This window comes from Bacillus rossius, chromosome 14 (genome assembly GCF_032445375.1).
Source record: "Bacillus rossius redtenbacheri isolate Brsri chromosome 14, Brsri_v3, whole genome shotgun sequence".
NCBI lineage: Eukaryota > Metazoa > Arthropoda > Insecta > Phasmatodea > Bacillidae > Bacillus > Bacillus rossius.
In genome coordinates, this window is record NC_086341.1 from 8,804,594 (window position 1) to 8,832,330 (window position 27,737).

At 40.3% G+C, this 27,737-nt stretch overlaps 1 protein-coding gene across 1 annotated transcript; it reads left to right on the forward strand.

Moving 5' to 3' along the window:
- On the forward strand, positions 1 to 27,395 carry LOC134538913 (methyl farnesoate epoxidase-like). The gene is made up of 8 exons (XM_063380525.1): positions 1 to 105; positions 4,049 to 4,303; positions 7,109 to 7,512; positions 11,361 to 11,472; positions 13,556 to 13,895; positions 17,386 to 17,503; positions 23,501 to 23,642; positions 25,986 to 27,395. The coding sequence occupies exons 1-8, from the start codon at positions 15 to 17 to the stop codon at positions 26,183 to 26,185; spliced, it is 1,662 nt and encodes a 553-aa protein (XP_063236595.1). The 5' UTR covers positions 1 to 14; the 3' UTR covers positions 26,186 to 27,395.
- The last annotated feature ends 342 nt before the right edge of the window (positions 27,396 to 27,737 follow it).

Sequence of the window (27,737 nt, forward strand, 5' to 3'; positions counted from 1 at the left end):
ACCGCCGCCCAGACATGGACGTGTTCTCGCTGGCGGCGTGCGGCGTCTGTGTGCTGGTCCTCTTGTACGTGTCCTGTCCGAGACGACCGACCAACTTCCCTCCAGGTGCGTGTCCCGTTCCAGGTCATTGTTTCATATTTACGTTCCACGTTCCACGTTCCGCGCTGTTTTAAACCTGCACACTTTCCTCAGGGCCTGAAACTTTCATTAAATGAAAAAAATATATATATATAGAGGCCGGATTTATGGGAGGGCAACCGGGGGCGAAAGCCCCGGGGCCTCCACAAACGGAGGGGCCCCCACAAATCCTTTGATATTCTTTTTCCGCTGTTTTACCTTTACCTACAGTACTTTGTACATACATGATTATATTATTGTTAAATATTAACAGAAATATTCATTAACACTGAAATTTAATCTCATATAATTCTTGTCTCCGATTATATTTACGTATTTTTTTTTTTTAAATACTAAGAGAATCTACTTGATTTCAAAATAAAATATTTATTGGAAAACTCGACTTAAAAAAAAGTGTTCATTTTGTTTGGAAAATAATTTGGGGCCAGGGGGCCTCCGCTCCTCTGTTGCCCCGAGGCCTCCAGACCTCTAAATCCGGCCCTGTATATAGCGCATACGTTTTGCATTATTAGAAGACAAAAAGTAGCCTCTTTTAAAGTTTTTGTGCAGTATGGATGCGGAAAATAAAAATGAAATATAAAACTGAAACGTTTTTGTGTTTAGAGCCAATTTTTACTGGCTGCTATATGAAAAAAAAAAACTTTTTTTAAATTTTATCTGCCCTTCTAAAACATCAGATTTTTATGATTTTAAAAAATTTAATTAAATTTTTCTGGAGGTTTTTTTAAAACCATACCACGCAGTAGCCTCCATCATTGCCTTAAAAAAAATTGGTTGTCTGTAAAGTCAATTTACGAATGATAGTTTAACGTGACAACGTCATAACAAATCATTGATGAAATGATTGCATACTTTTATGAATAAAATTGAATCATTATTATTTTAATAATAACAGATAAATACTTGAAATTATTCTAGTATTCAGATTTTTTAAATGCAAGAATAATTAACTTTTATTGCCGAAATTGTTGTTGTAATAAACAATGAAAACCACATGAACTTTTCACTTCACTTCATAAACAGTCTATGAAACAGTTCACGTGTAGATGACTTGTAATTAATTTTAAAAACTGGCGTTTAGCTATAAAGTTTAAATATAATTATGAACAAGTTTTCATATAAATAATCTGTTATCAAATATCTATCATCAATTATATGAATAACCATAATTTTTTAGTCAATTATAACATAACCTATTATTACTGCAATCGCCAACAGCGTAACGGAACAATGATCGTAACGGGACACAGAGTAACGCAACAATGAACGTAACGGGACACAGAGTAACGCAACAATGAACGTAACGGGACACATCGTAAAGGAACAATGAGCGTAACGGGACACAGCGTAATAGAACAATGTGCGTAATGGGACACTTTTTCGTGCGTGCAGCCGGCGTTCATCGATTTATAAGACGTCACGTCAAAAAAATTCAGTAATAAAAAAATAATAAAATTGGTTGTCCTTATCCGTAATGCACAAAAATGTTCAGAATTCAAATTTGCCAGCTAATTATGCAAAAATTATGCGCTATATACACATACATTTTTTTTGACGAGACAACGTCTAATAAATCTATGAACGCCGGCTGCACGCACGAAAAAGGATGACTCATTGTCCCGTTACTCTGTGTCCCGTTACGCTCATTGTACGCTTGCGCCGCATCTATCTCTCTTCCACTCGATTGGAAAACCATCGATTTGACTTTTTCGAGGCACATTAAACTTGAAACACTCCCATTCGTTTCCTACTTTTCCTATCATCGTCCTATCCTTAATAGAATAACACAGATTGGAAGAAGTTAAATAGCAAACATGTATAAAAGTTATAGTAAAAATAATCTGTTCGTTAAAGTCATAAAAATATTTGAATTAATGAGTGCAAATAAAAATAAATTTATCGATTAAATTGTAGATTTCATTTCACTCATTCTTTGTATCCATACAAAATAGTGATAATTCAATAAAAATGATTCAATTTTATTCATAAAAGTATGCAATAATTTCATCAATGTTTAGTTATGACGTTGTCACGTTAAACTATCGTCCTTAAACCGACTTTACAGACAACCAATTTTTTTTTTTCATTTTGTTGAAATTCAAACACTCAAAAAGTTTAAAAGTTCAACAGTGTTAAAGATAAATCTAAAATAATTACTTGGATCGGACAAATGCCACTTTTTATTTAATGCAGTTCTTTGGAAATATGTCATTGCAGTTTTGCACTGTTTGTCATTGAAAAATTTCAAGAATGCAAACTAAAAATATCATAGAAAGCTTACCGTCAGAACTGTTAATTTTTTTATGACTAATATCCTTCCAGTGCTGTCTGATATTTAAACTTTTTTTAGATGTGCTGATTTAGGATAGTTGTCGTGGGTTTAGGTTTTAATTTTTTTTCCTTTTCGTTACTCAGGAGATTTTTTTTCCTATGACAAACCGTGCAAAAATGCAATGGCGTATGTCCAAAGAATTGTGTTAAATCTAAATTCCCCCTTTGCAAGAATCATTTAAAGAATGTGTGGTACACACACTATGATAGTTGTAGTGACAAGCACTATCGCAGCAGCCAGTAGCGTAGCCAGGATTTGTGTATTTGCGAGGGGGGGGGGGGTGTTAAGAAGCATGGTCCCCCCCCCCCTTATTAAAGCTTTGGGCCCGGGAAAAAAATTTGGATTTTAAGGTGTAAAATAGTGCTATTTGAGCAGTTTTCGGTACTTAATTTTAAATATTGTAATGGTAAAAATGTTATTAATTTTTTAATAAAAAATTGTTTGAGTGATGAATTAAGAAATTAATTAAAGCTATTTTAATCAATCCAAGTGCCTTGTCCACGTCCCACTTAAAATCATAAAACATGCTCGAAGCTCGACAATACAAAAAAAAAGGAATAAAAATGGCCTATTCCTGCAAAAAATTAGCTTTAGCTTGAAGAGTTACCCAGTCACCACCTGCTTACAATTACCGCGCTGGTTAAATACAATAGGTGTAAGATATTTGAAAACGTGGGACCCGTCACGACAGGTGTAGGGGAAGGGAAAGAGAATCGGTAGGGCTTGCTTACTCTTCCCCTCCAGTGCAGTGGCCGGTGATAGCAGGCTATTAGCTAACCTGCTTTCAGATAAGAAGAAAATAATGGCTACGCCCCTGCGCAGCACATAACTAGCACAACAAAGTGACTACGACGAAAGTTAACCTTAACACAATGCTTATGTTTAATTCGGTTGTTCAAGTTTTAGCCTTAGAAATATTAATGTTGCAGCAGTTTTATTGTTTGGTTATAAGTATTAAAAGAATATAATCCATGATAAACAGGAATTGCAGAATCAAATGCAGATTTTTTTCCTTCTTTTTTCGGAAATTGGACCGTGATGTGTATAGCTCAACTCGAAAAAGAAATTTTTTTTTTCTGCACAATTAAATTAGCTTCTCAAAGGACGTTCAGAGCCTCTTGATTGGCCGGAAACATATCACGGTTTTTAGTAACAACATTTCAACTGTGAAAAAAAAAATCATGATGATTATGGCCGTGTGGTGTATTTGGTAGGTATGGGGGGACACCGGTGGGTGTTTGGGGGAGCCAGGGAACCACGGCGGCCATCTTGGATTACGTCACTTTCGGCGGCCATCTTGTATTTTACCTTGGCCTTTGACCCCGGCGGCCATCTTTTAACACTCGCCATTTTGTTTTCTAGAACATCCTGCCATTTTTTTTCTAGAACGCTCCACCATTTTGAATTATGACGTCACGTCCGCCATCTTGAAAATCTTTACTATCCCATTTTAATGGAAAAAAATTGTAAGTAAGAATAACTACAATTTTTTTGGGATCAAATGTACTGAAGATCTCCCCACATGGTCCCCCTGTCCGACGGGTACAGCGGAAGAGGTTATGTCCGCCCGGCCGGCAGGTCCCCGCTGGCTGCCCCTGGTCGGCAGCCTGCCCCAGCTGCGGCGACTCTCGCGGCGGCTGGGCCACATGCACCTGGCGCTGCTGAAGCTGTCCGAGCTCCACGACAGCCCCGTCGTGGGGCTGAAGCTGGGCGGGCGCGCCGTCGTGTGCGTGGGCTCCTGGGACCTCGTGAAGCGCGTGCTGACCGGGGACGAGTTCGCCGGCCGGCCCGACTCCTTCTTCAGCCGCCTGCGCTCCATGGGCACGCGCCGAGGTGACCCTGTCCCCCCCCCCCCCCACGTCCGAAACCTTACCACATAACCTCCAAAAACGTTACCTTTACCGTCTTTCAAGTATGCTTCCATTAAATGTTGTTAACGTACGTTCCAACGTATTTTCAAACAACCGAAGATATTTTAAATAAATATCAGAGCGAAAATTAATTGTCTGTCCGTACGTCCAAAACCTTACCACATAACCTCCAAAAACGTTACCTTCACCGTATTTCAAGTATGCTTCCATTAAATGTTATTAACGTACGTTCCAACGTCTTTTCTAACAACTGAAGATATTTTAAATGAATATCAGAGCGAAAATAAATTGTCCGTCCGTCCGTCCAAACCCTTACCACATAACCTCCAAAAAATTACCTTTACTGTCTTTCAAGTATGCTTCCATATAATGTTATTAACGTACGTTCCAACATATTTTCAAACAACGGAACATATTTTAAATAAATATCAGAGCGAAAATAAATTGACTGTCCATCCGTCCAAAACCTTACCACATAACCTCCAAAAACGTTACCTTTACTGTCTTTCAAGTATGCTTCCATTAAAAGTTATTAACGTACGTTTCAACGTATTTTTTTAACAACTGAAAATATTTTTAACAAATATTACAGCGAAAATAAATTGAATGGAATAATTTATTAAGTGCTTTAACTGTCATGATCGTCAATATAACGTAGCGCATTAAAGATTTACGGTCTGTTGGCAGCATTTAAAATGGAGGAAAAAAAAGTTTTTGACGGACGTGCGGATCATTGTTGAGTCCAACTTTATCTACACAACAAAAATGATGTTACGATTTATAATGTGAGGAAAACTGGGTTCGTAATGTTTTATTGCTTGCGGTTTTATTGATTACTAAATTTACATTAATATTAATAAAATTGTGCTTAAAAATGTCCGATCATAAATCACTCGCACTTAAAAAATGTTTATTCGCAAGTCACTCAATGTCTGTTCAAGTTCCGCAGTTCGCAATCTCCTCGCTGGAGCTAGGCTCGACAGTGGTTCGCCCCTGTCCACACACAGTCTCGCTCCACTCAGTCGCACTCTCACGGTCCAGTCCAACTCCGCGTCGTGCCACTCTCGAGGGGGTCTCTAGCACTCTTCGCCGATGTCGCACTTCCCTTCACTCGCGGAACTCTCTGGACTTTCGGAACTCACACGGAACTGCCGCAGCCACTACATTTTTTTTTTGTGAAAAAATAATCCTCCTAATATTTTGTTGGTAAACATAATTGTTTTGTCTCTACAAAACCATTCATTAGAGACATTAAAATTTTTTTTGCGAATATGCCATTCATTGGTAACTAAAATATCGTTTCTTGTTAAAAAAAAAAAAAAAAAAAGAATATTTTGTTGGGTCCCCAATTGACAAGAAAAAACAGCACCATTCCTGCCTTACCCGCACTGTAAGGTTCGTCTTACGACTCGGGCCTGAGGACTAAGTTGTTAATAGTTATGGAGCCCAAAATTTGTTTATTAATACTTAAAAACATATCGTAATACACTGTAAGTAATTATAATTATTAATTTTCAGAGATGAAATTTTAGAGAATATAATTTTAATGAGAATATGATACTGAATCCATTTGTGTTATATTTTCTTAGAACTAGTATTTATTTATTTATTTATATGTTACTGTATTCACTTATCAATGTTTTGCGTTAAAGACTGCTGGCATAACCGTGTCTACAATTTACATTTGATTTGTTTCCTTATTTATTTTCTATGTGTGTGTTGTTTGTATTTGAATTTGTTTTTATCTGTAAATTGGCAGTCTGTTTTTGACTATGACTATTGACCTGCGTTTAATAAATGTATAAATAAATACAATTATAATCTCAGAGGTCCCACTCCCTTGAGTATGCATGCATTAACAGGCTTGTTTATTATTGGGAGATGTTAAGTCACCTACTCTTTGACTAAGAATTTTTTGAAACCAGACAGCGACTGTGGAATAGTAATGAGCAAAGTAATAAATTAGTAGTCCCAACATACATACACCTATTTTCAGGCATTAATTATTTGAAACAATAGTGCAGTTAGTGGTTAATATTTAAAATGCAATTTAAATATGTATTTCAAGTAGTAACAATTTTAAATTTAGCAATTTTAGAAAAAGCGCACTGACAAGTGTCTGGCGATTTTCGATTCTGGTGCCGATTACGATATCGACCCGCAGATGAACTACACAGTTACCTATTATTAAATAATAGTAACATTCAAGCAGTATCAAGATGTGCCAGAACTTCAAACCTCTCCATTCTTGCCATAATTTTAGAAAGAAGGAATTTATGAACGGTACTCAATGTCCCCTTTGCTTGAATGCGACAGGCTTGTATCTACGGAGGCTGCAAGGAAAAAAAAAAGCGAATCCATTTTCCGCATCGGAAATGTTCCGATAAGAGGCAAATCACTATTAAAAGAATTTTTTTAATAAGATCTAAATTATTGAAATCGGTATGGTGATTTTTATCGCGGTCGGAAATGCGTTTGAGTGATCGGATTTGGTATCGGAATCGTAATTGGTATCGGAATCATAATTTGTATAGGAATAGTAATTGGTATCGGAATCGTAATTAAAATCGCAATTGAAAATGTTATCGGAATCGTAATTGGTATCGGAGTCTTAATTGGTATCGGAACTGTAATTTGTATCGGAATCGGAATTATGATCGGATTTGTATCGGAATCTTAATCGGTAGCGGAATCGTAATTGGTATCGGAATTGGTAAATGAATGGGATTTTGTATGAGTACACTGATAGACTGCACTATGCGGGCAGGGATCACGTTCACTGATGGCCCGCTGTGGCGGGAGCAGCGCCACTTCGTGTCGCGCCAGCTGCGGCAGCTGGGGCTGGGCAAGCGGCCCATGGAGCGAGCCGTGTTGGAGGAGCTGGCGCAGCTGACGGCCGCCCTGGGCGCCGAGCAGGGCCCCGTGAGCCTGGCGCCGCACCTCTCCACGGCCGTGCTGAACGTGCTGCTGACCCTGGTGGCGGGCGCGCGCTTCAGCCACGGCGACCCACGGCTGCTCGGCGTGCTGGCGCTGATGGAGCGGCGCGCACGCTGCCTGGACGCCGCGGGCGGGGTGCTGAGCCACGCCCCCTGGCTGCGGCACTTCCTGCCGGGCCTCACTGGCTACTCCCTGCTGCTGCAGCTCAACGCCGAGCTGTCTCGCGTGCTCACGGTAACCTTCGCCGCCACTCGTGCATCCACAACATTCCACCGAAATAAAACACCGAAATAAAAGATGGCAGACATAATTCAAAATGGCGGAATCAGTTTAATAACCCTCTTTTCGTTCCCAGCTGCCACAAGTCTCATTCACTCGTACATCCACAAAAATTACACCGAAATAAACACTGAATTTAATATGGCGGACATAATTCAAAATGGCAGACATAATTCAAAATGGCAGACATAATTAAAAATGGCAGACATAATTCAAAATGGCAGACATAATTAAAAATGGTGGAATCAGTTTTTCATAAAGGTTTTATTAAAGTTAAATTAAGTAAACTTTTTCTCGATTTTGTTGTTGTTAATAATTGAACAAGCATTTCAAGCCCCATATTTCATGCAAACATGTTGCTAGCAGTGGTGGTCCTTAAATTTGTGCAGGATGGTTAAGTGTGGCTTATGTTCAGAAACGTATTTGATGTCTGAACACCAAACTCTCGGTATATGGTGCTTGGTGAATGAAACGGAAGTCGCATGGAACTGAAATGTGTAACCACGGTACCTACTATCGTTTGTGGTGGATGGCACGAACAAAAAAAACACAAATTACAAATTTAATTAATTTAATAAATATGGGCAGTATTTTAACAAAATTCCTTGTCGAAACTGAGGTCCAAAGGTCCAGTTTAATATTTTTTAAAGTCTTTTTCGCTTTTATCGGAGCCGTTTCATTATATAGTTTAACTTCGCTCTGCAAATCAAACATTTCGATAGTCAACATAGCTGCTCAGGCAGCGAATTCTAGTGGCGGGTGCAGAAACTACGTGTGATTCACGCCACAAAATGTAGTTGAAAACACAATTTTAGTATATTTATCACGCTCTGCATTATTATAAAGAATTCCATGTTAAATTTCACGTCCGGTTTCGTATTATAAGTTTATTATGTGCCGGAAATTAGGTATTTCGGCATGTTTTTTTTTAATTTTTTTATAATTTTAAATTATTTTTGGAAATTTTATTTTCCATATAATTTGGTTACAAAAAGGTGATTTACACTTTGTTTGGCTGGTGTACTCTACTTAGTTAAAATTTGCTGCAGTGGCCCGCGGCACCATTTCTCAGGGGCCAATCTGATCTTTTGCAAGTCTAAAGACATCGTTAGCAGCCCGGATGACATTTCTCCCGCTTGCAGTCACGTCCGTGGTCTGTAATATTAATTCCCTACATGACTAAATTTGCATAGAGCAGCTTCTGGCTTGCAAGCTCTATTTCTTAGAGGCCCGCTGAGCCCAGCGAGTCGGCACGACCGAGTATCTCGTGGACCATTTTTCCCAGCCTCGTTGCGTTTTTTGTCCACCCTCACCCCCAGTCCCCCCCCCCCTCCTTTTGGTTCTCAGAATTTAGCCCAGAATCATTTCCATGACGTGAACTCGCCAGGCAGTGGCCTACTTCAAGGACGATTTGCCACAGAAAAAATATGTGCAAATATGGACCCCACACGACATCTAGTGGCAGAAATAGTAACTTCTGCACTTTTCGCCATCGAGTGGAGCTAACGCCCGCGACACCTGGTGGCGAAATTGCTAACCTCCCATTGATCTTGTCTATTTATATTAAGTGAAACCTTTAATAATCTAATTAGGGCCGGCTCGTATTTTTAACATATCTGAGAGCTTTTTTTAATAATGTAATTGAAATTATATTTTAACACATTTTAATACCTCTTATATATTTGTCTCTCATTCAACTGTTATAAGTTTCATCATTTAAATAAATATAGAGTAATTATATTCAGACGGAATCACACCTTGTTTCTGTTCATTCCTCAAGTCCTTGTGAAACTAAAAGGTCCACTGTTACAGCAGTGTGTAATGTCAATGGTAGTATTTATGTATTTAATTTTATTTACCTACACTGCCTCAAAGTAACTAAAATGGTAGCAGAGCATGGTTTAATTCGCATATATGCGACATTTATGTCTATGGGCATATCTTGGTGATTATGAAAAAAAACACCTAATTTTAATTTTTCGTTAGTTTTGGTCTATCGGTAACCTTATTGTATAAAGAACTGTAAGCTGTCTCTGATGCACATATTTTTCTTTGAAGAATAAAATTAAATTTTAGTCCGTATTAGAGGCGTAGCCGTAACTCAGCGCGTGGCCCTGAGTCCAGCGGGGCGCACCCCCTCCCTGCCATCACGGCTGATAGCGGAGCTTATCACGAAGTATGTGCCTGCGCGCTTGGGCAACCTCTCCCTCCCCCGTCCCCTTCGACTGTTCCACAAGGGCGGTCATTCACCGTCGAAGTCTCTTCGGCACACAAACAGTAGTACGTTTGAGAAGGCCAGCGTCGTCCCTTCGTGACTCTTGTTCCACCTCATGAGGAGGGCGACTATCTTATCTCCCATTATCTTTCACCTTGGTGTAGTCTGTCGGTTCGCGCCATGCAATTAGAAGTACGTCGAGCATACCCGGGTGCCAACAGGCGGCTGTTTATTCTTTTCACATAATAATAATACTAATTTTTATGTCACAAGACACACACTATTAATACACTATACTGCATTAAATTGAGCAGCAGAATTTTGTTTGAATTTAGTAAACTTAAAATATAATCTATTATACAACTTACATGTAGTATAAAATTAAATACTTTTTATTAAGCTCGTGATAAGCTACTTACATATTCTAAGCATATTAGATTCAAACTTAAATACATATATTTATAATACATAAGAAACAAATTTAAAAAGGGTCCATACACTACTTATTATAAATGGTACCTATACTTTAAAGTAAGATACACGAATACCCTAATTCATTCGTAAGGTTCACAAGTAACGTGAATATACTTAATTATATATTTTATATGTGTTACCACACACTACTAATATTGTCATCCATCCATGTGACTAGCTTTTGTTTAGACTTGTTTTTGTTTGCTCATTCCCAGGGTTAAATATTCACACATCACTGGCGAGTACTGAAAGACTCACTTTTTTTTTTAATTTCCTCTATCCCCTCCCTCAAGACATGTTATCCTATATGAGTCGTGATCAGAAAAGGTTAAGTTGTTTGGGGGGAGGTTCCCTCATAACCTCAAACACAGTGCATCCACCGCTGCGGCAGACTTTCAGCGACTTGCATCAGTCATTATCCATTAATCATCCATCAGTAGGCCTAGTCATCCTTTGGCCTTCCACTTTAGTGGAATTTCCAGTTCATCCTTCTCAAATTCAATTTGAACCTTCCATTCTGATTAAGAGACGCTAAGATGCCTGTACTAGTTTATAACCCGGTCTGTAGCCTCGAAAATTTCACTGAACTTTGTTTCTACAGACAGCGGCGATCTATGAGGAGCGACGGGAGCAATCACTCTCCTCTCTTTTCCATAACCCCCATCACTAAAAATAACTGGAGATATAAAAAAAATATATTTTTTTCAAGACGTCAGAAATATGTTAAATAACTTAAGGGGCTATTCCTTTTCAAAATTTCTGACTCCCCATTTAACCGGGAGGTTTTCTTACCTACCCCCCCCCCCCCCCCAAAAAAAAAACACTGGTCATTCGCTTCCCCACTTCTCCCCACCCCACCAATATTGGAAACTGGGTGCCCACCTGACTACAGGCGTTGTCATGCTGAAACGACTTGAACAAAATGGCTGCCCTACAGGAAACTCCTTTTTCAATTTGAACTCTTATGTGTGTATCACATCGCCACTTTATCTATACTTAATGACCAAGGACCTCATTTTTTTTATTTCTAACGAAAATAGTGCCAGACTTGTGCAGTTAGGTTGCGCCACGTTAAGATGCGTGTGTATGTATGTGTGTACCTTTGTTTTTCTAGGATATTATTGATGCCCATAAACTAACTTACAACCAAGACGAAACCAGAGATCTCATCGATGCTTTCATCGGCGAAATGAGGAAGAACGGAGACACGCCATCCACGTTCACAGGTAGATAATGCTTGCAAGCAGGCCTGGATCTCCCGGGGAAAAGAGTGGCCTAAGTCGACAAAGTCTGCATGTTCGCTTGCCTCCTCTAAGCTGCACACACAGTAGAATTTTCATGCGGTTTTTTTCACCATTATTTAGATCATTTCTTCCGGAAGTATCATGTGCATAAAACATTCATATTAGATTTTAAAAAAATAGTATAGAAATATTGATGTTACGTAATCAAGTAGTAAAACAAAAGATGCTTTTAGGGCGCTTACGTGGCTAACTCATGACTGATACGTCCAATTAATGTACTACGAAGATTGTTCTTACTGTAGACTTAACCAGTTATTGAATGTTTGGAGTCATGTTCAATGTAAGTGAGCTCAAGGGTCTGTAAATTTGCGAAGATGGCCGTGAATTACGAAAATCCCTGGATGATTTGTAATTAGCGTTCTTCGTAAATTTAAGGTGAAAAATTTCAACATTGTGTGGATTGCAACGTTTCTCCGCACGTCGATATATGCAAGTGAAAATTTCCAAGAGTGTACGAGGGAACAACTTTTAGCGTGGGCATACCTTGTTGCAGTCTTAAGCTGGAGTCTCAATGCCTCGACAGACACGACACGACACGACACGACACGACACGACACGACACGACACGACACTACACGTCACGACAAACCCGACACACTCAGCAGCCAATGAAATACAAGGTCACAGTGACGTCAGCACGACGAAATACGCGTAGATCCTATTTCTAATTCCACAGTGTTGTGCCTACTTGGAAAATCTTTATGTTAAAAAAAAAAATCCTTTTTATGTCTGGACACACTTTCACATTTGTAGTGCGCCTGCAACTGTTTATTACGTTTATTTTTCAATTTTTTAGCATAGCAAACAGTGGAATAATTTTCTGCCCCTCATCTTGCATCCAAAAATAAGTTCATCTCACTTAGTTCACGAGACGACAGTATGTTACATTGTTATGCACTTCAACTATCAACAGGAAAATTAAAAAAATCCTATAGGGCCTACACATGTTTTTTTTTAATGTAGCGCATTATTTGGGCTCATTTGGCATGGGATCTACTTGCTTACAGCCATAATTAGAGTTGGTAGTGGTAATGCCGTCGTGGTATTGTGACCCTGTGAGTCTGTCGTGTCGGAACATGCTACAGGTAATGCTAGAAGAAGAAGAAGTAAACTTAGGTTCACCCGGCGTTATCCAAGTTAGTTGGGTAAAGTTTGAATGATCACTCGAATAAATTTGAATTCGTCGTCCACCCAACGCTGGCTGGGTGATGTTAGGCGTCGCGTCGATTTTGAGCCAAAAATTATCAGTGAAACTTAAAGTCAGCGTTGTACACGGGCGAGTGTGTTCCGGTAACTGTTGGGACTTTGACCGGACAGACTCGGCTAATGATGGGCAGCTTGAACCGGTGGGACCAGGTTCACTTGTCCTTCTGGACAGACTCCAAGGGTTCTCCAGGCAGATGCGGGGTCGACGTTGTGAGCGACGACGCAGCTCCGGTTACTAGCCCGGACAGCTGGCAGAGGTTTGGACAGGACCTCCACAGGACCACGGGTTCACTGGGTGTTTTGAGGGGGAGGGGGGGCCCCGTGTGATGTGGGAGATCGGGGGTAGGCTCCAGCAATGCTGATAACGTCTAAGGGCTAAGGACGGAGCCAATTGTCTGGTCAGCTGAGTGAGGCGGGTGACGATGTTGGGATGGGTAGCCTCAGCCTCTGGACATAGCTGGATCTCTTAACACCTGTCATGTTTCGCGTATACGGCGTATACCGTATCCAGGCCTGGTTTTTTCTTTCTTTGTCGACCATATTCCTGTTATGGAATATTATGTGGTGTTTATATCCTGACGACAACAGCAATTTTTTTGCTTAATTTGTGTTTTTTTGTCTTTTGGGTATTTTTTTTTTGTTTTCTTCAACAGATAAAAGTGCTTAGCAATGGCGTATGTCCAAAAGATTACATCGAGTCAGGGCCTGACGGCTAAGAGGGCTGGGTTTGCCAGACCCAAAAGGGGGGGGGGGAAGCAATCCCTCAAGACAGTCACGTCCTCGCGTGACGCATGCGCAGAGGACCAGCTGCTGATGGTGTGCGTGGACCTGTTCATCGCCGGCTCGCAGACCACCAGCTCGCAGCTGGGCTTCGCGCTGCAGCAGATTCTGCTGCGGCCCGAGGTGCAGGCCCGCGTCCACGCCGAGCTGGACGGCGTCCTGGGGGCCGACGAGGCCCCGCGCCTCGAGCACCAGGACAGGTGCGCGCTTGTGCTTGTGCTTGTGCGTGTGCTTGTGCGTGTGTTTGTGCGTGTGCTTGTGCGTGTGCTGCTGCGGCCCGAGGTGCAGGCCCGCGTCCACGCCGAGCTGGACGGCGTCCTGGGGGCCGACGAGGCCCCGCGCCTCGAGCACCAGGACAGGTGCGTGCTTGTGCGTGTGCGTGTGCTTGTGCGTGTGCTTGTGTATGTGTTTGTGTATGTGCTTGTGTATGTGCTTGTGCTTGTGCGTGTGCTTGTGCGTGTTATTGTGCGTGAGTATGTGCACGTGCTTGTGTAAGTGCGCGTGCTTGTGCTTTTGCGCGTACATGTGCTTGTGTGTGCTTGTGCGTGTGCTTGTGCGTGTGCTTGTGCGTGTGCTTGTGCGTGTGCATGTGCTTGTGCATGTGCGTGTGTATGTGCGTGTGCTTGTGCGTGTGCTTGTGCGTATGCTTGTGCGTATGCTTGTGCGTGTGCTTGTGCGCGTGCTTGTGCGTGTACTTGTGCGTGTGCTTGTGCGTATGTATATGCTTGTGCGTGTGTTTGTGCGTGTGCATGTGCTTGTGTATGTGCTTGTGCGCGTTCGTGTACATGTGTGTGTTTGAGCGTGTGTTTATCCGTGTGTTTGTGCGTGTGCTTGTGTGTGTTTGTGCGTGTGCATGTGCTTGTGTATGTACTTGTGCGCGTTCGTGTGCTTGTGCGTGTATGCTTGTCGTGTGCGTGTGTGCGTTCGTGTGCTTGCGTGTGTGCGTTCGTGTGCTTGTGCGTGTGCGTGTATGCTTGTCGTGTGCGTGTGTGCTTGTGCGTATGAGAGTGTGCGCGCGCGCCGTCGGGAACTGCGGGTCCGGTCAGCGGATAATATTGATAAGCATGCATAATTAACCAATCACAATTGTAATTTTACAAATTTTGTAATCCCTCAGGGGTAAAAAAAAGGGGGTAATATGGCTTTAAAATTAAATAATTATATATACGAATATTATCAACCACAGCAAAAATATATATGGTACCAATAATAAACATTATAAATCTACCAACCACCATTTTATCATTTAGCAAAATGAAACTCCTAAGGGACAAACAACCTTCTTCGGAACAACATGCCAGGTTATAAGACGACGACAAGTCTCCATCGAGACAGCAGGTTTGTGTGTGTGTGTGTGTGTTTTTGCTTGTGCTTGTGCTTGTATGCGTGTGCGTGTGCGTGTGTACACACCGTCCGGTTAGCGGACTTTTCGACCGACAGTTTCGCTCGGGCAAAAGCGAACAGTTCTTCGTTTATCTCAAGACAACTGAAATCTCCGAAAGAAACTCCGCCGTACTCCGACTTTAAGTAGCAGGGTTGAGTTCTTGTATCGTCCATAAGTTTCCTGTCTTATGCTGGAAAAATGCATAGTTAAATATATACAAAACTATATAGTGGTTTTAATTTGGGTATTAGTATATTATAGAGTATATTTTGTATAGATTACTAGCTGATGACCGGCATGCGTTGCAATGCCTCATTAAATATTTTTGTAATTAGTTTTTTTAAGTAGGTACACGTACACAAAGCATCTTAATATCTCTCTATATATACCTCCCTATATCGCTCCGTATATCTCTCTCTCTCTCTCTCTATATATATATATATATATATAGAACAGTAATAACTTAAGTATTTTGAATGCACGTTTACAAATGTTAATTTTTTTCTATTTTATACATCCCCCTTTCCCCCTGCCAAAAAAAAAAAATCAATTTATCCGCCCCTAGATACATCGGTTTTTTGATGCATCGTTTGAATTATATTTATACCGATTATTTATAGACTTGAAAATATCGATATTTTATAATTTTTCTGTTTATCATAATACCAAAACTTTTATCCATGTTTTACTTATAAAAAATTATAATTTTAGTAGGTTTAAATTGAATTTTTGATATGCCTATGCCTTTATTATGAAATACCTTAAACTAGTTTGGTTTTTACTATCTAATAACTCGAGTAACTTTTTTTAGTTTGTCAATTTTTTTATTACTCTTTATGGATTATTACTTATAAAAGTCAATTTTATTCATTTTCAATATCATAACAGAAATATCTTTGTAAAAAAATATTGGTGATAATTAATAGATGACAAAATATTGTACCTAGTTTTTTTAACCTGAAATTCTATACTTATATTTTTTATATATCGATTTATTGTTGCCAACCCTAAGCGTGCGAAGGGTTCGTATCGCACGCTGATTATTCTGCTGTCTACAGGAAAGCAGATGCTCGAATTCAAATTTTTTTAATATTTGTGCTACTTTACTGTGTTTGATGTTTTTTGATGTGTTAACATCTCAACTCTCTCATTTGGTAGGAGTGAATTTGTTGAGTAGATTGAAAGTCGCGTCGAACGGAAATGTGTAACCTCGGCGCTGCCATCTGTGGCGGATTGGCGCAAACCAAAGTTCACGAAAGTTAATACTATAAACTGTTTATGAATTTAAGGGGGAAAATGGCAGTATTTCAATAACATTCCTTGTCGAAAAATCAGGTCCAGAGCAGTTTCATTACATAATAGTTTAAAATTTCGTGGTCTGCAAATGGAATGATTCGATAGTCGACGCAGCTGCTACCGACAACGAATTCTAGCGGCGGGCGCGGGAACTACGTGTGATTCGCGTCCAGAAATTTAGTTGAAAACACAATTTGGGTACGTATTTATCACGCTCGGCATTATTTTTAAATTTTAAAGAATTCTACGTTAAATTTCGTGTCCGAGTTTGGTATTGTGAGTGTATTTCCAACAAGAGAACACATTAGTTTGCTCGTCACAGTGTTTACAACATCTATGACGAGTGTTGGAAAACTAGCGGGAAGCCTAAGATGCACATAAAGTTCTGCCATTCCCGATTACATCCGAACAATTCACCTTCGGCCAACCTCGGGTTTATTTATATATATATTTATATTTCTCTGTTTATTTTAATGTAGCTAGCTATACTAACCTAACTAACCGTCCATAGCGTTTTAAAGTGTTTTAATGTAGCTAACCTAACCGACCACTTTTAATATTTGAATTCATTTTTACCTGCTCAGAAATAAATCAAATCCCGAAGTTGGCCGAAGGTGAATTGTTCGGGTGTAATCGGGAATGGCAGAACTTTATGTTCACCTTATACTGGACAAATAGCAAAGCGGACCACGAGTCCAAGTGCCCAACCCCCGCATGGTAGACTCTTTTCTACTCTGTCCAACACTTCATCCAGACCATCCTCTGTCTCCTGTAAATTCCTACACGTAATGCATGCCGATTTTCATCCCGCATGAATGTGCCCAGGGTTTTCCCTGTGTCTATGCAGGTTTCACCTGGGCCCAACCTATCTATAGTTAATAGTCTAGATTTAAGAGTGAGGGGAGTTAGTCATGGCGCCAATCGCTGCCATGGCTGGCCAATCCCCTCCTAGCACATGATGCATGCGACCCTCTCCCTGCATGGCTAATCCCAGCATGACTAGGCGTATAGGCTTCGGCCTGAGACGCACCTAGGTCCCTCCCTAACCCGGACCCCTCCAAAATACACTTAGTTTTAGTTAGGAAAAAAAAATTGTGCACCTTAGGTCTCCCGAAAACTCGCTCACGTGTTTTTTTTTTGCCCCCCTTTTCCATTTCCATTTGTTGCAGGCTGCCGTACACGTGTGCCGTGTTGCTGGAAGTCCAGAGGATGTATCCAGTGGTCCCAGTTTCAGGACCTCGGCGAGTGCTGAAAGACACGAAACTCCTCAATTACGACATACCCAAGGTTCCGTGCTTGCTACCTAAGAATCACTCCAATTTTCGGCATTTTATAAAATCATCAAACCAACACAGGATTACAATTTTGTTAGCGTGAAAATATTTTAATAGGGGACATGTGTGGTCCTTTGAACGATTCTCGCACTGTGGATGATTGAATTAATAAATCTCATGGACATAACAACATTGCTGGTTGATACTGTGTTCGTAATAAAACATCAAGAATTGACTACAAAGGTGAACTCATAAAAAAGTTGGTTGTCTGTAAAGTCGGTTTACGGACGATAGTTTAACGTGACAACGTAATAACAAAACATTGATGAAATGATTGCATACTTTTATTGATAAAATTGAATCATTTTTATTGAATTATCACTATTTTGTACGGATACAAAGGAGTGAAATGAAATCTACAATTTAATTGATAAATTTACTTTTATTTTCACTCATTAATTCAAACATGTTTATTTCTTTAACGAAGAGATTATTTTAACTATAACTTTTATACATGTTTGCTATTTAACTTCTTCCAATCTGTGTTATTCTGTTAAGGATAGGACGATGATAGGAAAAGTAGGAAACGAATGGGAGTGTTTCAAGGATGATGTGAAGGAAAATGGCTTACCCAACACCAAGATGCAGTCAAAAATAATATATTTGCGCCACGGACTCTGCAGCAATGCTAGGAGAAACGGGTTCGCCAAGAGCAATGAAAATGTTACATTGAAATTCATGAAAACAGAATTACGCCACGGACTCGGTCGCAATGCTAGGAGGTTCAGGTTAGCAAAGAGCAAATAAAATGAGCGTAACGGAACACAGCGAAACGGGACAATGTGCGTTACGGGATACTTTTTCGTGCGTGCAGCCGGCGTTCATCGTTTTATTAGACGTTTTCACGTCAAAAAACACACAGAGCAAGCCAGAATCGGCTGATATCTGCTGTTAAGTCTGACTTAATTCCCTCCACGGAGAAGTATCTGTGCTGTCTAGGCCGCGGTCATGTAAATAGGTCTAGCAACTTCTTGTATTTTGCCATGGCGTGTCTTGTTGGGTCAGTAAAGCTCGCGGTAGTCTGTGAGCTAACATTTCCTCTACAGCCTAATACGATACTATTCCTAATTCCGTCTCAGTTTTTTAAAAAATTTTCCCTCAGATTACTATTTTTAATCATTCGTTCGGATGCTTGGTAAATGACAAATATCTTACAATGCCGTGACATTTTGCTGCATTTGACGGTTAAGCGGAAGAGGTGAGAGAGAATGACTCGCTCTTACATTGTACCTGGTTAAGATGAAGGTTGCGGCTCAAAACAGTCAAGATTTATTTTGTCTACGTGCCTAAGAACGTGGTTAAAAGGGGAAAATGGCAAGCTACAATACCAGGGAAATTAAAGAGTTGATATCTTACTTGCATTGAAAATAATTACTGTATTTCAAAAATCACATTTGAAAGAATGACACTTGATTGAAAGTTAAAATGTACAGCAAACGCATTTTTCTCGATTCAAATGCGCAATCAACATTTAAATCATGCTTTCTTATTTATGGAGAAATCCCAGTTTGTTTGGGTTCCGCATTCTCAACACACATACTTTTAACTGACAATTACGGAAAAGTTGCAAGTTATTGCTACACATTTAACCCCTAAAAGGCTCTCAAATATATTAATAATACTCAACTGTAACATACATTTAATTTAAACAGATTTCAAAAAAAATATGCCTTCTTTTATACAAAACTCTCATTTTATACTATGTTAAGACTGGGCTGAACTACTACTAGCGCTGTTAGTTCACATGCTGCCCCTAGCTTCACTAAGCAGACTGAGTATGAAGGTAAGTTGCCAGACCTGTCTATATGACTGAGGTCTATGCATATTAATTTTAACATAAGCGGGGTTTGGCTTGTTCTACGTCTGTTTTATGAATTAATCTTTGCTGTAAATTTTTCTATATCGAGTATAAACCAGCGTATGTCCATTAAATTATTTAAATAATTCAACATGTAGTTATTTAAAATCTATGCATTTTATGTTTACAGTTTGGTGGCAAAGTAGTACTGTATTGCGTGAACTCAATGCTCATCTAGGATGAATTAAATTCTTATTATTTGAATGTAAATATTTATATATCAAGGGAAAGTTCGTGCACTGATTTGGGCGTATCTCGATCCGGTTTGGACACAATTACCTCATGAAAGACGTGGAGCTGGCTGAATAATTAAGCTCATTATGGAGGATTCAAAGAACAAAATAGAGGCAATTTAGTCATACGACAGACTTTAGCCAACAGGTGTTTGCCGTTATCAATTCAAGATAGCAGCTCACGAGTTATTTTCTTCTGTTGCAATTGTATTTAAATTATTCGCTTAAATACTTATCATATTTCAATTTCTGCCCGAAGTATTTAATCAAGGAAATGTGCTAAAAAAAAAGACTGGGACTAGTCACACACCAAACTCATTTTATTATAAACTATAATATTGAAAACAGTAGCGCCCTTGATCTTAGCTGGGGCCTGGGCTATTTACTTTTATGAAAATTTGAAAAATTTACTCTATCAGACAACATTATTAACCCAACCTGTAACTTAGATTTGGACGATGGTTTTGCTAGTTTATTTAAAGATATTTTGGTACACTTTCCTGATGAATTAACCTCAGGTCATTTTCATAAAAGCTTACGATAAAAATTCCGGTAGAATCGCTTCATTATACGAGGCAGTAAAATCTTTTGATTTTTTTTTAAATACGGAATCATGAATTGAAAATTAAGCTAGGTAATGTCCTGCACATTAAGTTACAAGATAGCAAAAAGTTGATTTTCCTTTTACTATTAGTGGCCATATTTTTTTTTAACACGACACTATACAAATAATGAAAAAAAAAAGTGTGTGTGTACTTATGTATGCGCATTAGAAGTTTTACCTACTTGGCGTTATTAAAAAAACTAACTTTAATTTTGTATGCAAATAGTTATTAGAAATGAAATAGTAAAAGGACTGGAGTAATATTATAAATACGAGTTGTAAATTGTAAATTCAATTAACTAAAAAATTTAAATAATACTCATTATTCAATATTAGTATAAACACATGCATAAAACTAACTGTTTAATTTATAAAGAAAATATGTAAAAAATTCTGAATGGTTATTATCATTTATTTGTTTTAATTATTTATTAAATCATATTTAACTATTTATATTGAAAATTAATTATACATACGGGAACATAATCACACTATATAAATAAACTTGAAATGTTTATAAACACAATTTTCATCACTAATATTTACAATAAATAAATGTTTTTAATTACATGTACAAGTGTTCAATTACAAGCACTTAAGTATATGATGTAAAATCACAAATATCATTTTTCCATCCTGCGAAAATTCCGTTGCATAGGGCACGCGCATCGTAAACATTTCACTCTCGTTGGCCTCGTACCATTAAAAAAATTCAGTTTAATGATTTGCAAGTGCTTAACTTTCATGATCCTTGATCTTATTCACCTACACCAAGAGACATTCCCACTACTATTTGTGCCTCCTTATTTTGCTGTCAGCACCGAGATGGGAAAGTATTTAAAGGGACTTGCGGATCATGGATAGAGAGAGAGAGTCCACCCTTTTAAGGCCCGTTTTTTTACAATAACAAGGAAAAACGGTGACGGGAGTATCTACATATATAGCACGCGGACGTATACGTACCCGGGCGGATTGGCTCTTGCCGTTTACGTGTCTCCGTGGGACCAATAAGAAGCCGAGATTTTTGGTCGCGGTGGTACTCACGTTTCTTAAAAAAAAAAAAAATGTTTTTCAGTGCAAGAACATCTAGTGTTCTATCACTAGTATTTGTTGTGTATGTAAATCCTGACCATGTTGTGTTCCCGGATCTCAAAACGACTTGACAACTTGAATATGCTTGTGTGTGTGTGTGAGTATGTGTATATATATAGCTATGGCACTACAGCAAATCCATTCCATCCCCTAAGCCAACTTAAAGCTGGAGTGTAATGTGTATGTAGAGACCGGAAAAATTCGCGAATTCAATGACCTGTAGGATATACCTACTCCAGAATCCTCTATGCACGCGGGAAAATTACGTCTGCTCATTGGCTACTGACTCGTGTCACCTGTTAATTGGGGCGCTAGTGATTCGATACTTCTTTTGTTGAAAGTTTATCATTGGCCGGGTGTCATTCAGATAAACTGTGGCCCAATAAAACTGATGCGGTAAAAAAAAAGGCAAACGTATTTTGATTCTAGCCTATACAGCGTAATGAATCCGCGAATTTTTCCCGGTCTCTGGCTGATATGTTAAGCGTGGGTCCGGGTTAGTGATACGTGCTGGTGTCAACCACGCAGGAAGGGTCCGCGTGCGATCGTGTGCTTTGTTTGGGGACTGGCTGGCCGTGGCAGCATTATTGTCGCCGTGATTCGAGTCGTCGGCGTGGCGGGAGGGTCTCGGAAGTATCCCCGCGACGAGAAACCTAACTAACTAAGTTGTCCACCAAGTTCTGTCCCTGCCCGAACACGCCCGAACATTCACCTTCGGCCAACCTCGGGGGTTTGTAAGTCGTCTGCAGACGATTCGAGTTCCTGCGCCAGATCTCATACCAATTTTTGACCACCGGAAACAAAGGGACGCTATGCCGAATGAATCCTCTGCTGGCTCACAAGGGCATATAGTGAGCGGCCGTAACACATACGGAACCGCCTAGTATAGTCATCATAAGCCTTCCGGCTCAGGAACTCTTAAGAGGCCACTCCAGTGTTTCAGGGGCACTACGCAACCCGCGTTAACCTCTTAAGATTCAATGCTATTTTCATTTTGCTTATAACTAATTAACTAATATAGATTTCGAAATGATGCTTGCTTGATATGTAAGACAACGATGCTCTTATCAAAGCCCCTTTCTCCAAAAACGTGCATAAATTATGGTTCAAACTTAGACAATAAACTTTTGCATATTAGTAAAGATTAGTATAAAACCATAATTTATGCACCTTTTTGAAGAAAGGGGCTTTGATAAGAGCATCGTTGTCTTACATATCAAGCAAGCATCATTTCGAAATCTATATTAGTTAATTAGTTATAAGCAAAATGAAAATAGCATTGAATCTTATGAGGTTAACGCGGGTTGCGTAGTGCCCCTGAAACACTGGAGTGGCCTCTTTTAATTATCGTTTTCTCTCAGAGGGGATACTGCCTTAGAGGCGTTCAGGCGTAATCCCACGGACGGTAGCTTCGCACCACCGGTCGTTCGACCGAGTGCGGTGCCAGTGGCCCGTACCTGCGGTTACTCTCGTACCGAGCAGGAATACTGGGGCAACGACCAGTTTCTCAGTAGGGTCTTTGAATATATATACTGTATAGAAGTCGCGAGTGGATAGGATTTACTCTACGTTTTTCAGAAGCGTATGATGAGCAGCTTGGGAACTTCACCGCCTGCAGGGCGCTGCCGTAACGCCCTGTATCGTCTTAGGTTGTTATTTACACGTTAGAGCGCGGCACTGTCGCCCACTGTCATTCACCCGCACAACCCCACCCATCATTCACGGCAGCTCAACGTCGTTCTAGGGGGGGGGGGAAGGGGTGTTTGAAGAGTTCGACACTTGTCCGCTAGGGACCACCACAAGTCGATGCCCTAGAGATGGTGGCGATTGCAGCGGTGAATTAACCAACTACCTCAAAACCGTATTAGAAATTTTAACCTGGGCTGGCGACTTCTATACAGTATATATATTCAAAGGTAGGGTAAAACTAACCTGTCTCGCGACGGTCCAAACCCAGCTCACGGTTAGGTTAGCTACATTAAAAAACACTTTAAAACACTACGGACGGTCAGTTAGGTCAGTAATAGCTACATTAAAATAAACAGAGAAATGTAAACGAACCCGAGGTCGGCCTGAAGGTGAATATTCGGGCGTGTTCGGGCAGGGGACAGGACTTGATGTACATCGTGACGGCAGGACGCGCGTGTGTGTGCTTGTCGGCAGGACACCACGGTGCTGTTGAACCTGTGGCCCGTGCACATGGACGAGGGGCACTGGGGAGACCCGCGCAGCTTCCGGCCGGAGCGGTTCCTGGACCGCTCCGGCGCCGTCGCCGCGGACAGCTGGCTGCTCACCTTCGGCCTCGGTGAGAGCCCGGCTGGTCGCAGCAACCACCACAGGCTCGGACAAACATTAGGGGATAACGCATGGGCGTCGCAAGGATATATTTTTTTTTGGGGGGGGGGGGGGGACTGCAATTGATTTAGTTGTTGAGGAATATCCATCACCTGGGGGGAAAAAAAGGGGGGGGGGGGTTCGGGGGTCCTCCCCCGGGGAAAATTTGGGGTTTGAAGGTGCAAAAAGGTGGTTTTTAGGCATTTTTATTTTCTAAATATTCTAATTATAGTTGGTTGCAATATATATTATTTTTATAAAAGATATTTTCAGAGAACAAATTTGTAAAAACACAGTGCTCACATTACCACAATTGGACTAAATGCACCATGCGCAACATATGGGTTATATCTCAGAAATAATATTTTTAATATAACTACGAAACTAAATATATTATTGGAGGGGACGAAATTGAAGACTTGTATTATTGGGGGGGGGGGTGTCCCTCCCCCCCCTCCCCCCCGGTTGCGACGCCCATGGGATAAGACAAAAAGTATTGTACCTAGGTTAACACAGAAATTATTAGGGGACCAGGTAAAAAATTATTAAGACGACACACGTAAATTAATATATATTATCTTTGAAAGATTTGTGCAATAGGAGTGCATGACTTGATGTAATCTTTTGGACATACGCCATTGCTAAGCACATGTATGTCTGTAGAAGAAAACTACAAAAAACCCAAAAGACAAAAACACAAACTAAGCAAAAAAAATTGCTGTTGTCAACAGGATATAAACACCACATAATATTCTATAAAAGGAATATGGTCAACAAACAAAGAAAAAATGGGCTAAGAGAACGAAAAAAAAAAAAACCACAAGTAATGACAGCACAAAAATATTGAACCCAAAAAAATTATTTTAGCACAACAGTTGAAACAATAAAAGCGAAAGAAAAAAAAGACTTGAAAAAATACTTCTTTCTGTGTTTGTTTCGTATTTTCGTTTTGTCGTGTTTTTGTCTCGTTTCAATGGTTCTTCTTTAGTTGATGGTTTCTCCCCCCCCCCCCCTCCCCCACGACACAAAGACTCCTTCGGATAAACCGCGGCACAGAGTGCGGAATCACCGGAAGAAAGGTAAACGTGTTTGCAGTCTAGTCCACATGTAAATGTATCCGCAGATTCCCGCGAAGCTATGCCTAGAATGCAGCATGCTGTACCATTTATCCGCCGTATAATGTTACGGTCAGTTGGGGGGAGGGGGGGCCCCTTATATTTTTGGTGAAGGGCCTTATAGGAGGGCCTGGGGCTATGGTACACACTCCAGTCAAAAAAATAGGTTAGTGGAAATGAGAAAAATCTTAAAAGTTTTAAGCCAAACTGGTACTTAAAATCAGACGAAAGTTTTGCTGATTAATGATTAGAAATATCGAAATTTACCTGTCAAAACTCAAGGCTAGTCTTTATGAATACTATCGATCTAATGGCGATGAAATCTCTCATTACACGAGGCAGTGAAATATTTGAAGATTTCTGAATAAAAAAAATCGTTAGTAAACAGTTCGTAAATTAAGAGATTCTCAAAGACCGTAAACTCGCTCATGTATCCATGATAGTTACATGTAAAAATAACCTCAAAACCGTATAATATTTGTCCTTGTTTCTGTGAAGCTAATTTTGTTTTGTGAATAATAAAGAAAATAGCGAAATTGATCTTTATGAGTAAATATTCAGTACACAACGCCAACGTCTTGCACGGAAAAATCAACCATGGCCTAAAAACGTAAAACATGGGAAAATTTAACATGGTGCTTATGAGTAAATTAATGGGACCGAAGCTATTAAACGTTTCAGCAGGGAGAAACGTATCACGAGGGAAAGTCATATTATATACTATAACGAGTACCTAAAAATACAGGCTAATATTTTTTTTCATTAATATACTTATTGTTATTATAAAACTAGGCAAACCAGAACAATTAAAATATAAAGGGCCGTAGCAGGCATCCCGGTCACAAGTCACCGCTTGTCAGTAGTAGTATACACACGTTCCTCCGGCGCCAGGGCTCAGAGCGCGGAGCCGGAGCCAACGGCCATTTTGAATTATGACGTGATCGTTGCACTTTTTTTCGTTACGGCCGCCAATATTTGATTGTAACCGTCGCGACGGCCATCTTGGGTGACCTTTGAACACGGCGGCCATCTTGGGCGACTTCACGCCCGCCATCTGGAAATCTAATGCCCTCACGGCTGCCATCTTGAAAATCCGTAATTTTCAAGCTATAAAACCGGGGAAAAATTTTTTTTAATTTTTTATGAACGTTATTATTAGAATATTGATTTTTAAAAAATGTAACTGGGTTTCTGTGCAGGGAAGAGGCGTTGCCTGGGCGAGGCGCTGGCCAGGAGCTGTCTGTTCACCTTCTTCGCGGGCATCCTGCAGCGCTACCAGCTGCTGCGGGCCCCAGGGCAGCAGCTGCCCCGGGACGAGCCCCGCCCAGGCCTCACCATGTCCCCGCAGCCCTACTCCGTGCTGCTGAGGCCGCGACAGCCGACCACTCATTGCCACTAGCGGTCCTCGTCCGCTGCCTAGCGGCCGGCCGGGGAAAACTGTACCGTCGGTTCAGTGGCGTAGCCAGGATTTGTGTATGGGGGGTGTTAAGAAGCATGCCCCCCCTCCCCCCCCCCTGTATTAACGCGGGGTGTCCGGGGGTCCTCCCCCGGGAAAATCTGGATTTTAAGGAGTAAAATAGTGCTATTTTAGCGGTTTTCGGTACTTACATTTAAATATTGTAATGGTAAAAATTGTATTAATTTTAATATGAAATTTGTTTTAGTGATGAATAAGAAATTAATTAAAGATTTGGTGCTAGGGAGGGGGGGGTTTCAACCCCTAACCCCCCCCCCCCCGGCTACGCCCCTGCGTCGGTTAAATGAACGTTGGGGGAATTCTGGGAAGCCTTCTTTTTCACAGACGAGAGAGCCAAACGCCCGATCGTGCATCTTCGTTTTTTTTTTTTTTTTTTGGTTCATTGTAAATAAGTATGGCCTCGTGGCCGTGCGGTCAGCATCGCTAACTTCCAAATTGTAAATACATATGGTGGTGTTGATAAAAGGATAAGTACTAATTGTCAATTTGTTTAGATTAGCTACATTATAAATACTTTAAAACATTGTGGACTGTTGATATCGGTTAGGATTGCTGCATTAAAAGATATGGAAAAAAAAAGCATGAACTTCGGGTTTTGGCTCTCTCTCGTCTGTGAAAAGAAGGCTTCCCTGGAATTCTGCCAAGTAATGAGTAGATCGCTGTCTTTAGAGAGCTGTTATAGAATACGTTCAGTATGTAGCGCTTGTCAACCTCCTGCAGATTCTCTCATTAACTTAAAGCACTACATCAGTTTGCACTTCTGAAGGTCATAGATTAATTTTAACAATTCACGCACGAGAAGAAACAAATATTTCCAATTAATGTGTTATAGGGTGCAGCACTGTGTTCTTATGCCCAAGAAGTGTAAAAACAAAAACAAAAAAAATACAATTGCAGAATTCACCCTTACGGTAGTTTTTCATGAGCGGGGCGGGTTATATATTCCCCCTCCCTCTCTTCAGGTCAGGGGTTAGGGGGCAGCTGCCTTCCCCTTAAGAAATTAAAAAATATATATAATAAAAATTAAAATGTATATATTAACAGCTTTTTATTGTTATTTCAACACTTTCAAAAGAAACTATTGTTAGAAAAAATTATTATTTTTTTAAATAAATAATTTTCTTCCTTTTTATATTGTTTGTTATTGTTTCTATGGCACTATGTGCCCTCCTCATTCCGAAAAAAAAAATTACTCCTTTCCTCCCATGCAGTCCATTTTCTAACTGTCTGTGTCTCGATCGACATGTTCCGTCCGTGCTATCCATCGTCAATGTGTCGTCCAGATAGATTATCTGTTGGGATTCATTGCTGGGTTCGTTTGTGCGTCGCAGTGCCGACACTGTTATCTTGTTGCAACTGTCTCGTTGTTGCCAGTCCACTGTGTTCGGAGAAGCCTAAGATGTACATCAAGTTCTGTCCCTGCCCGAATACGCCCGAATATTCACCTTCGGCCAACCTCGGGATTTATTTTATT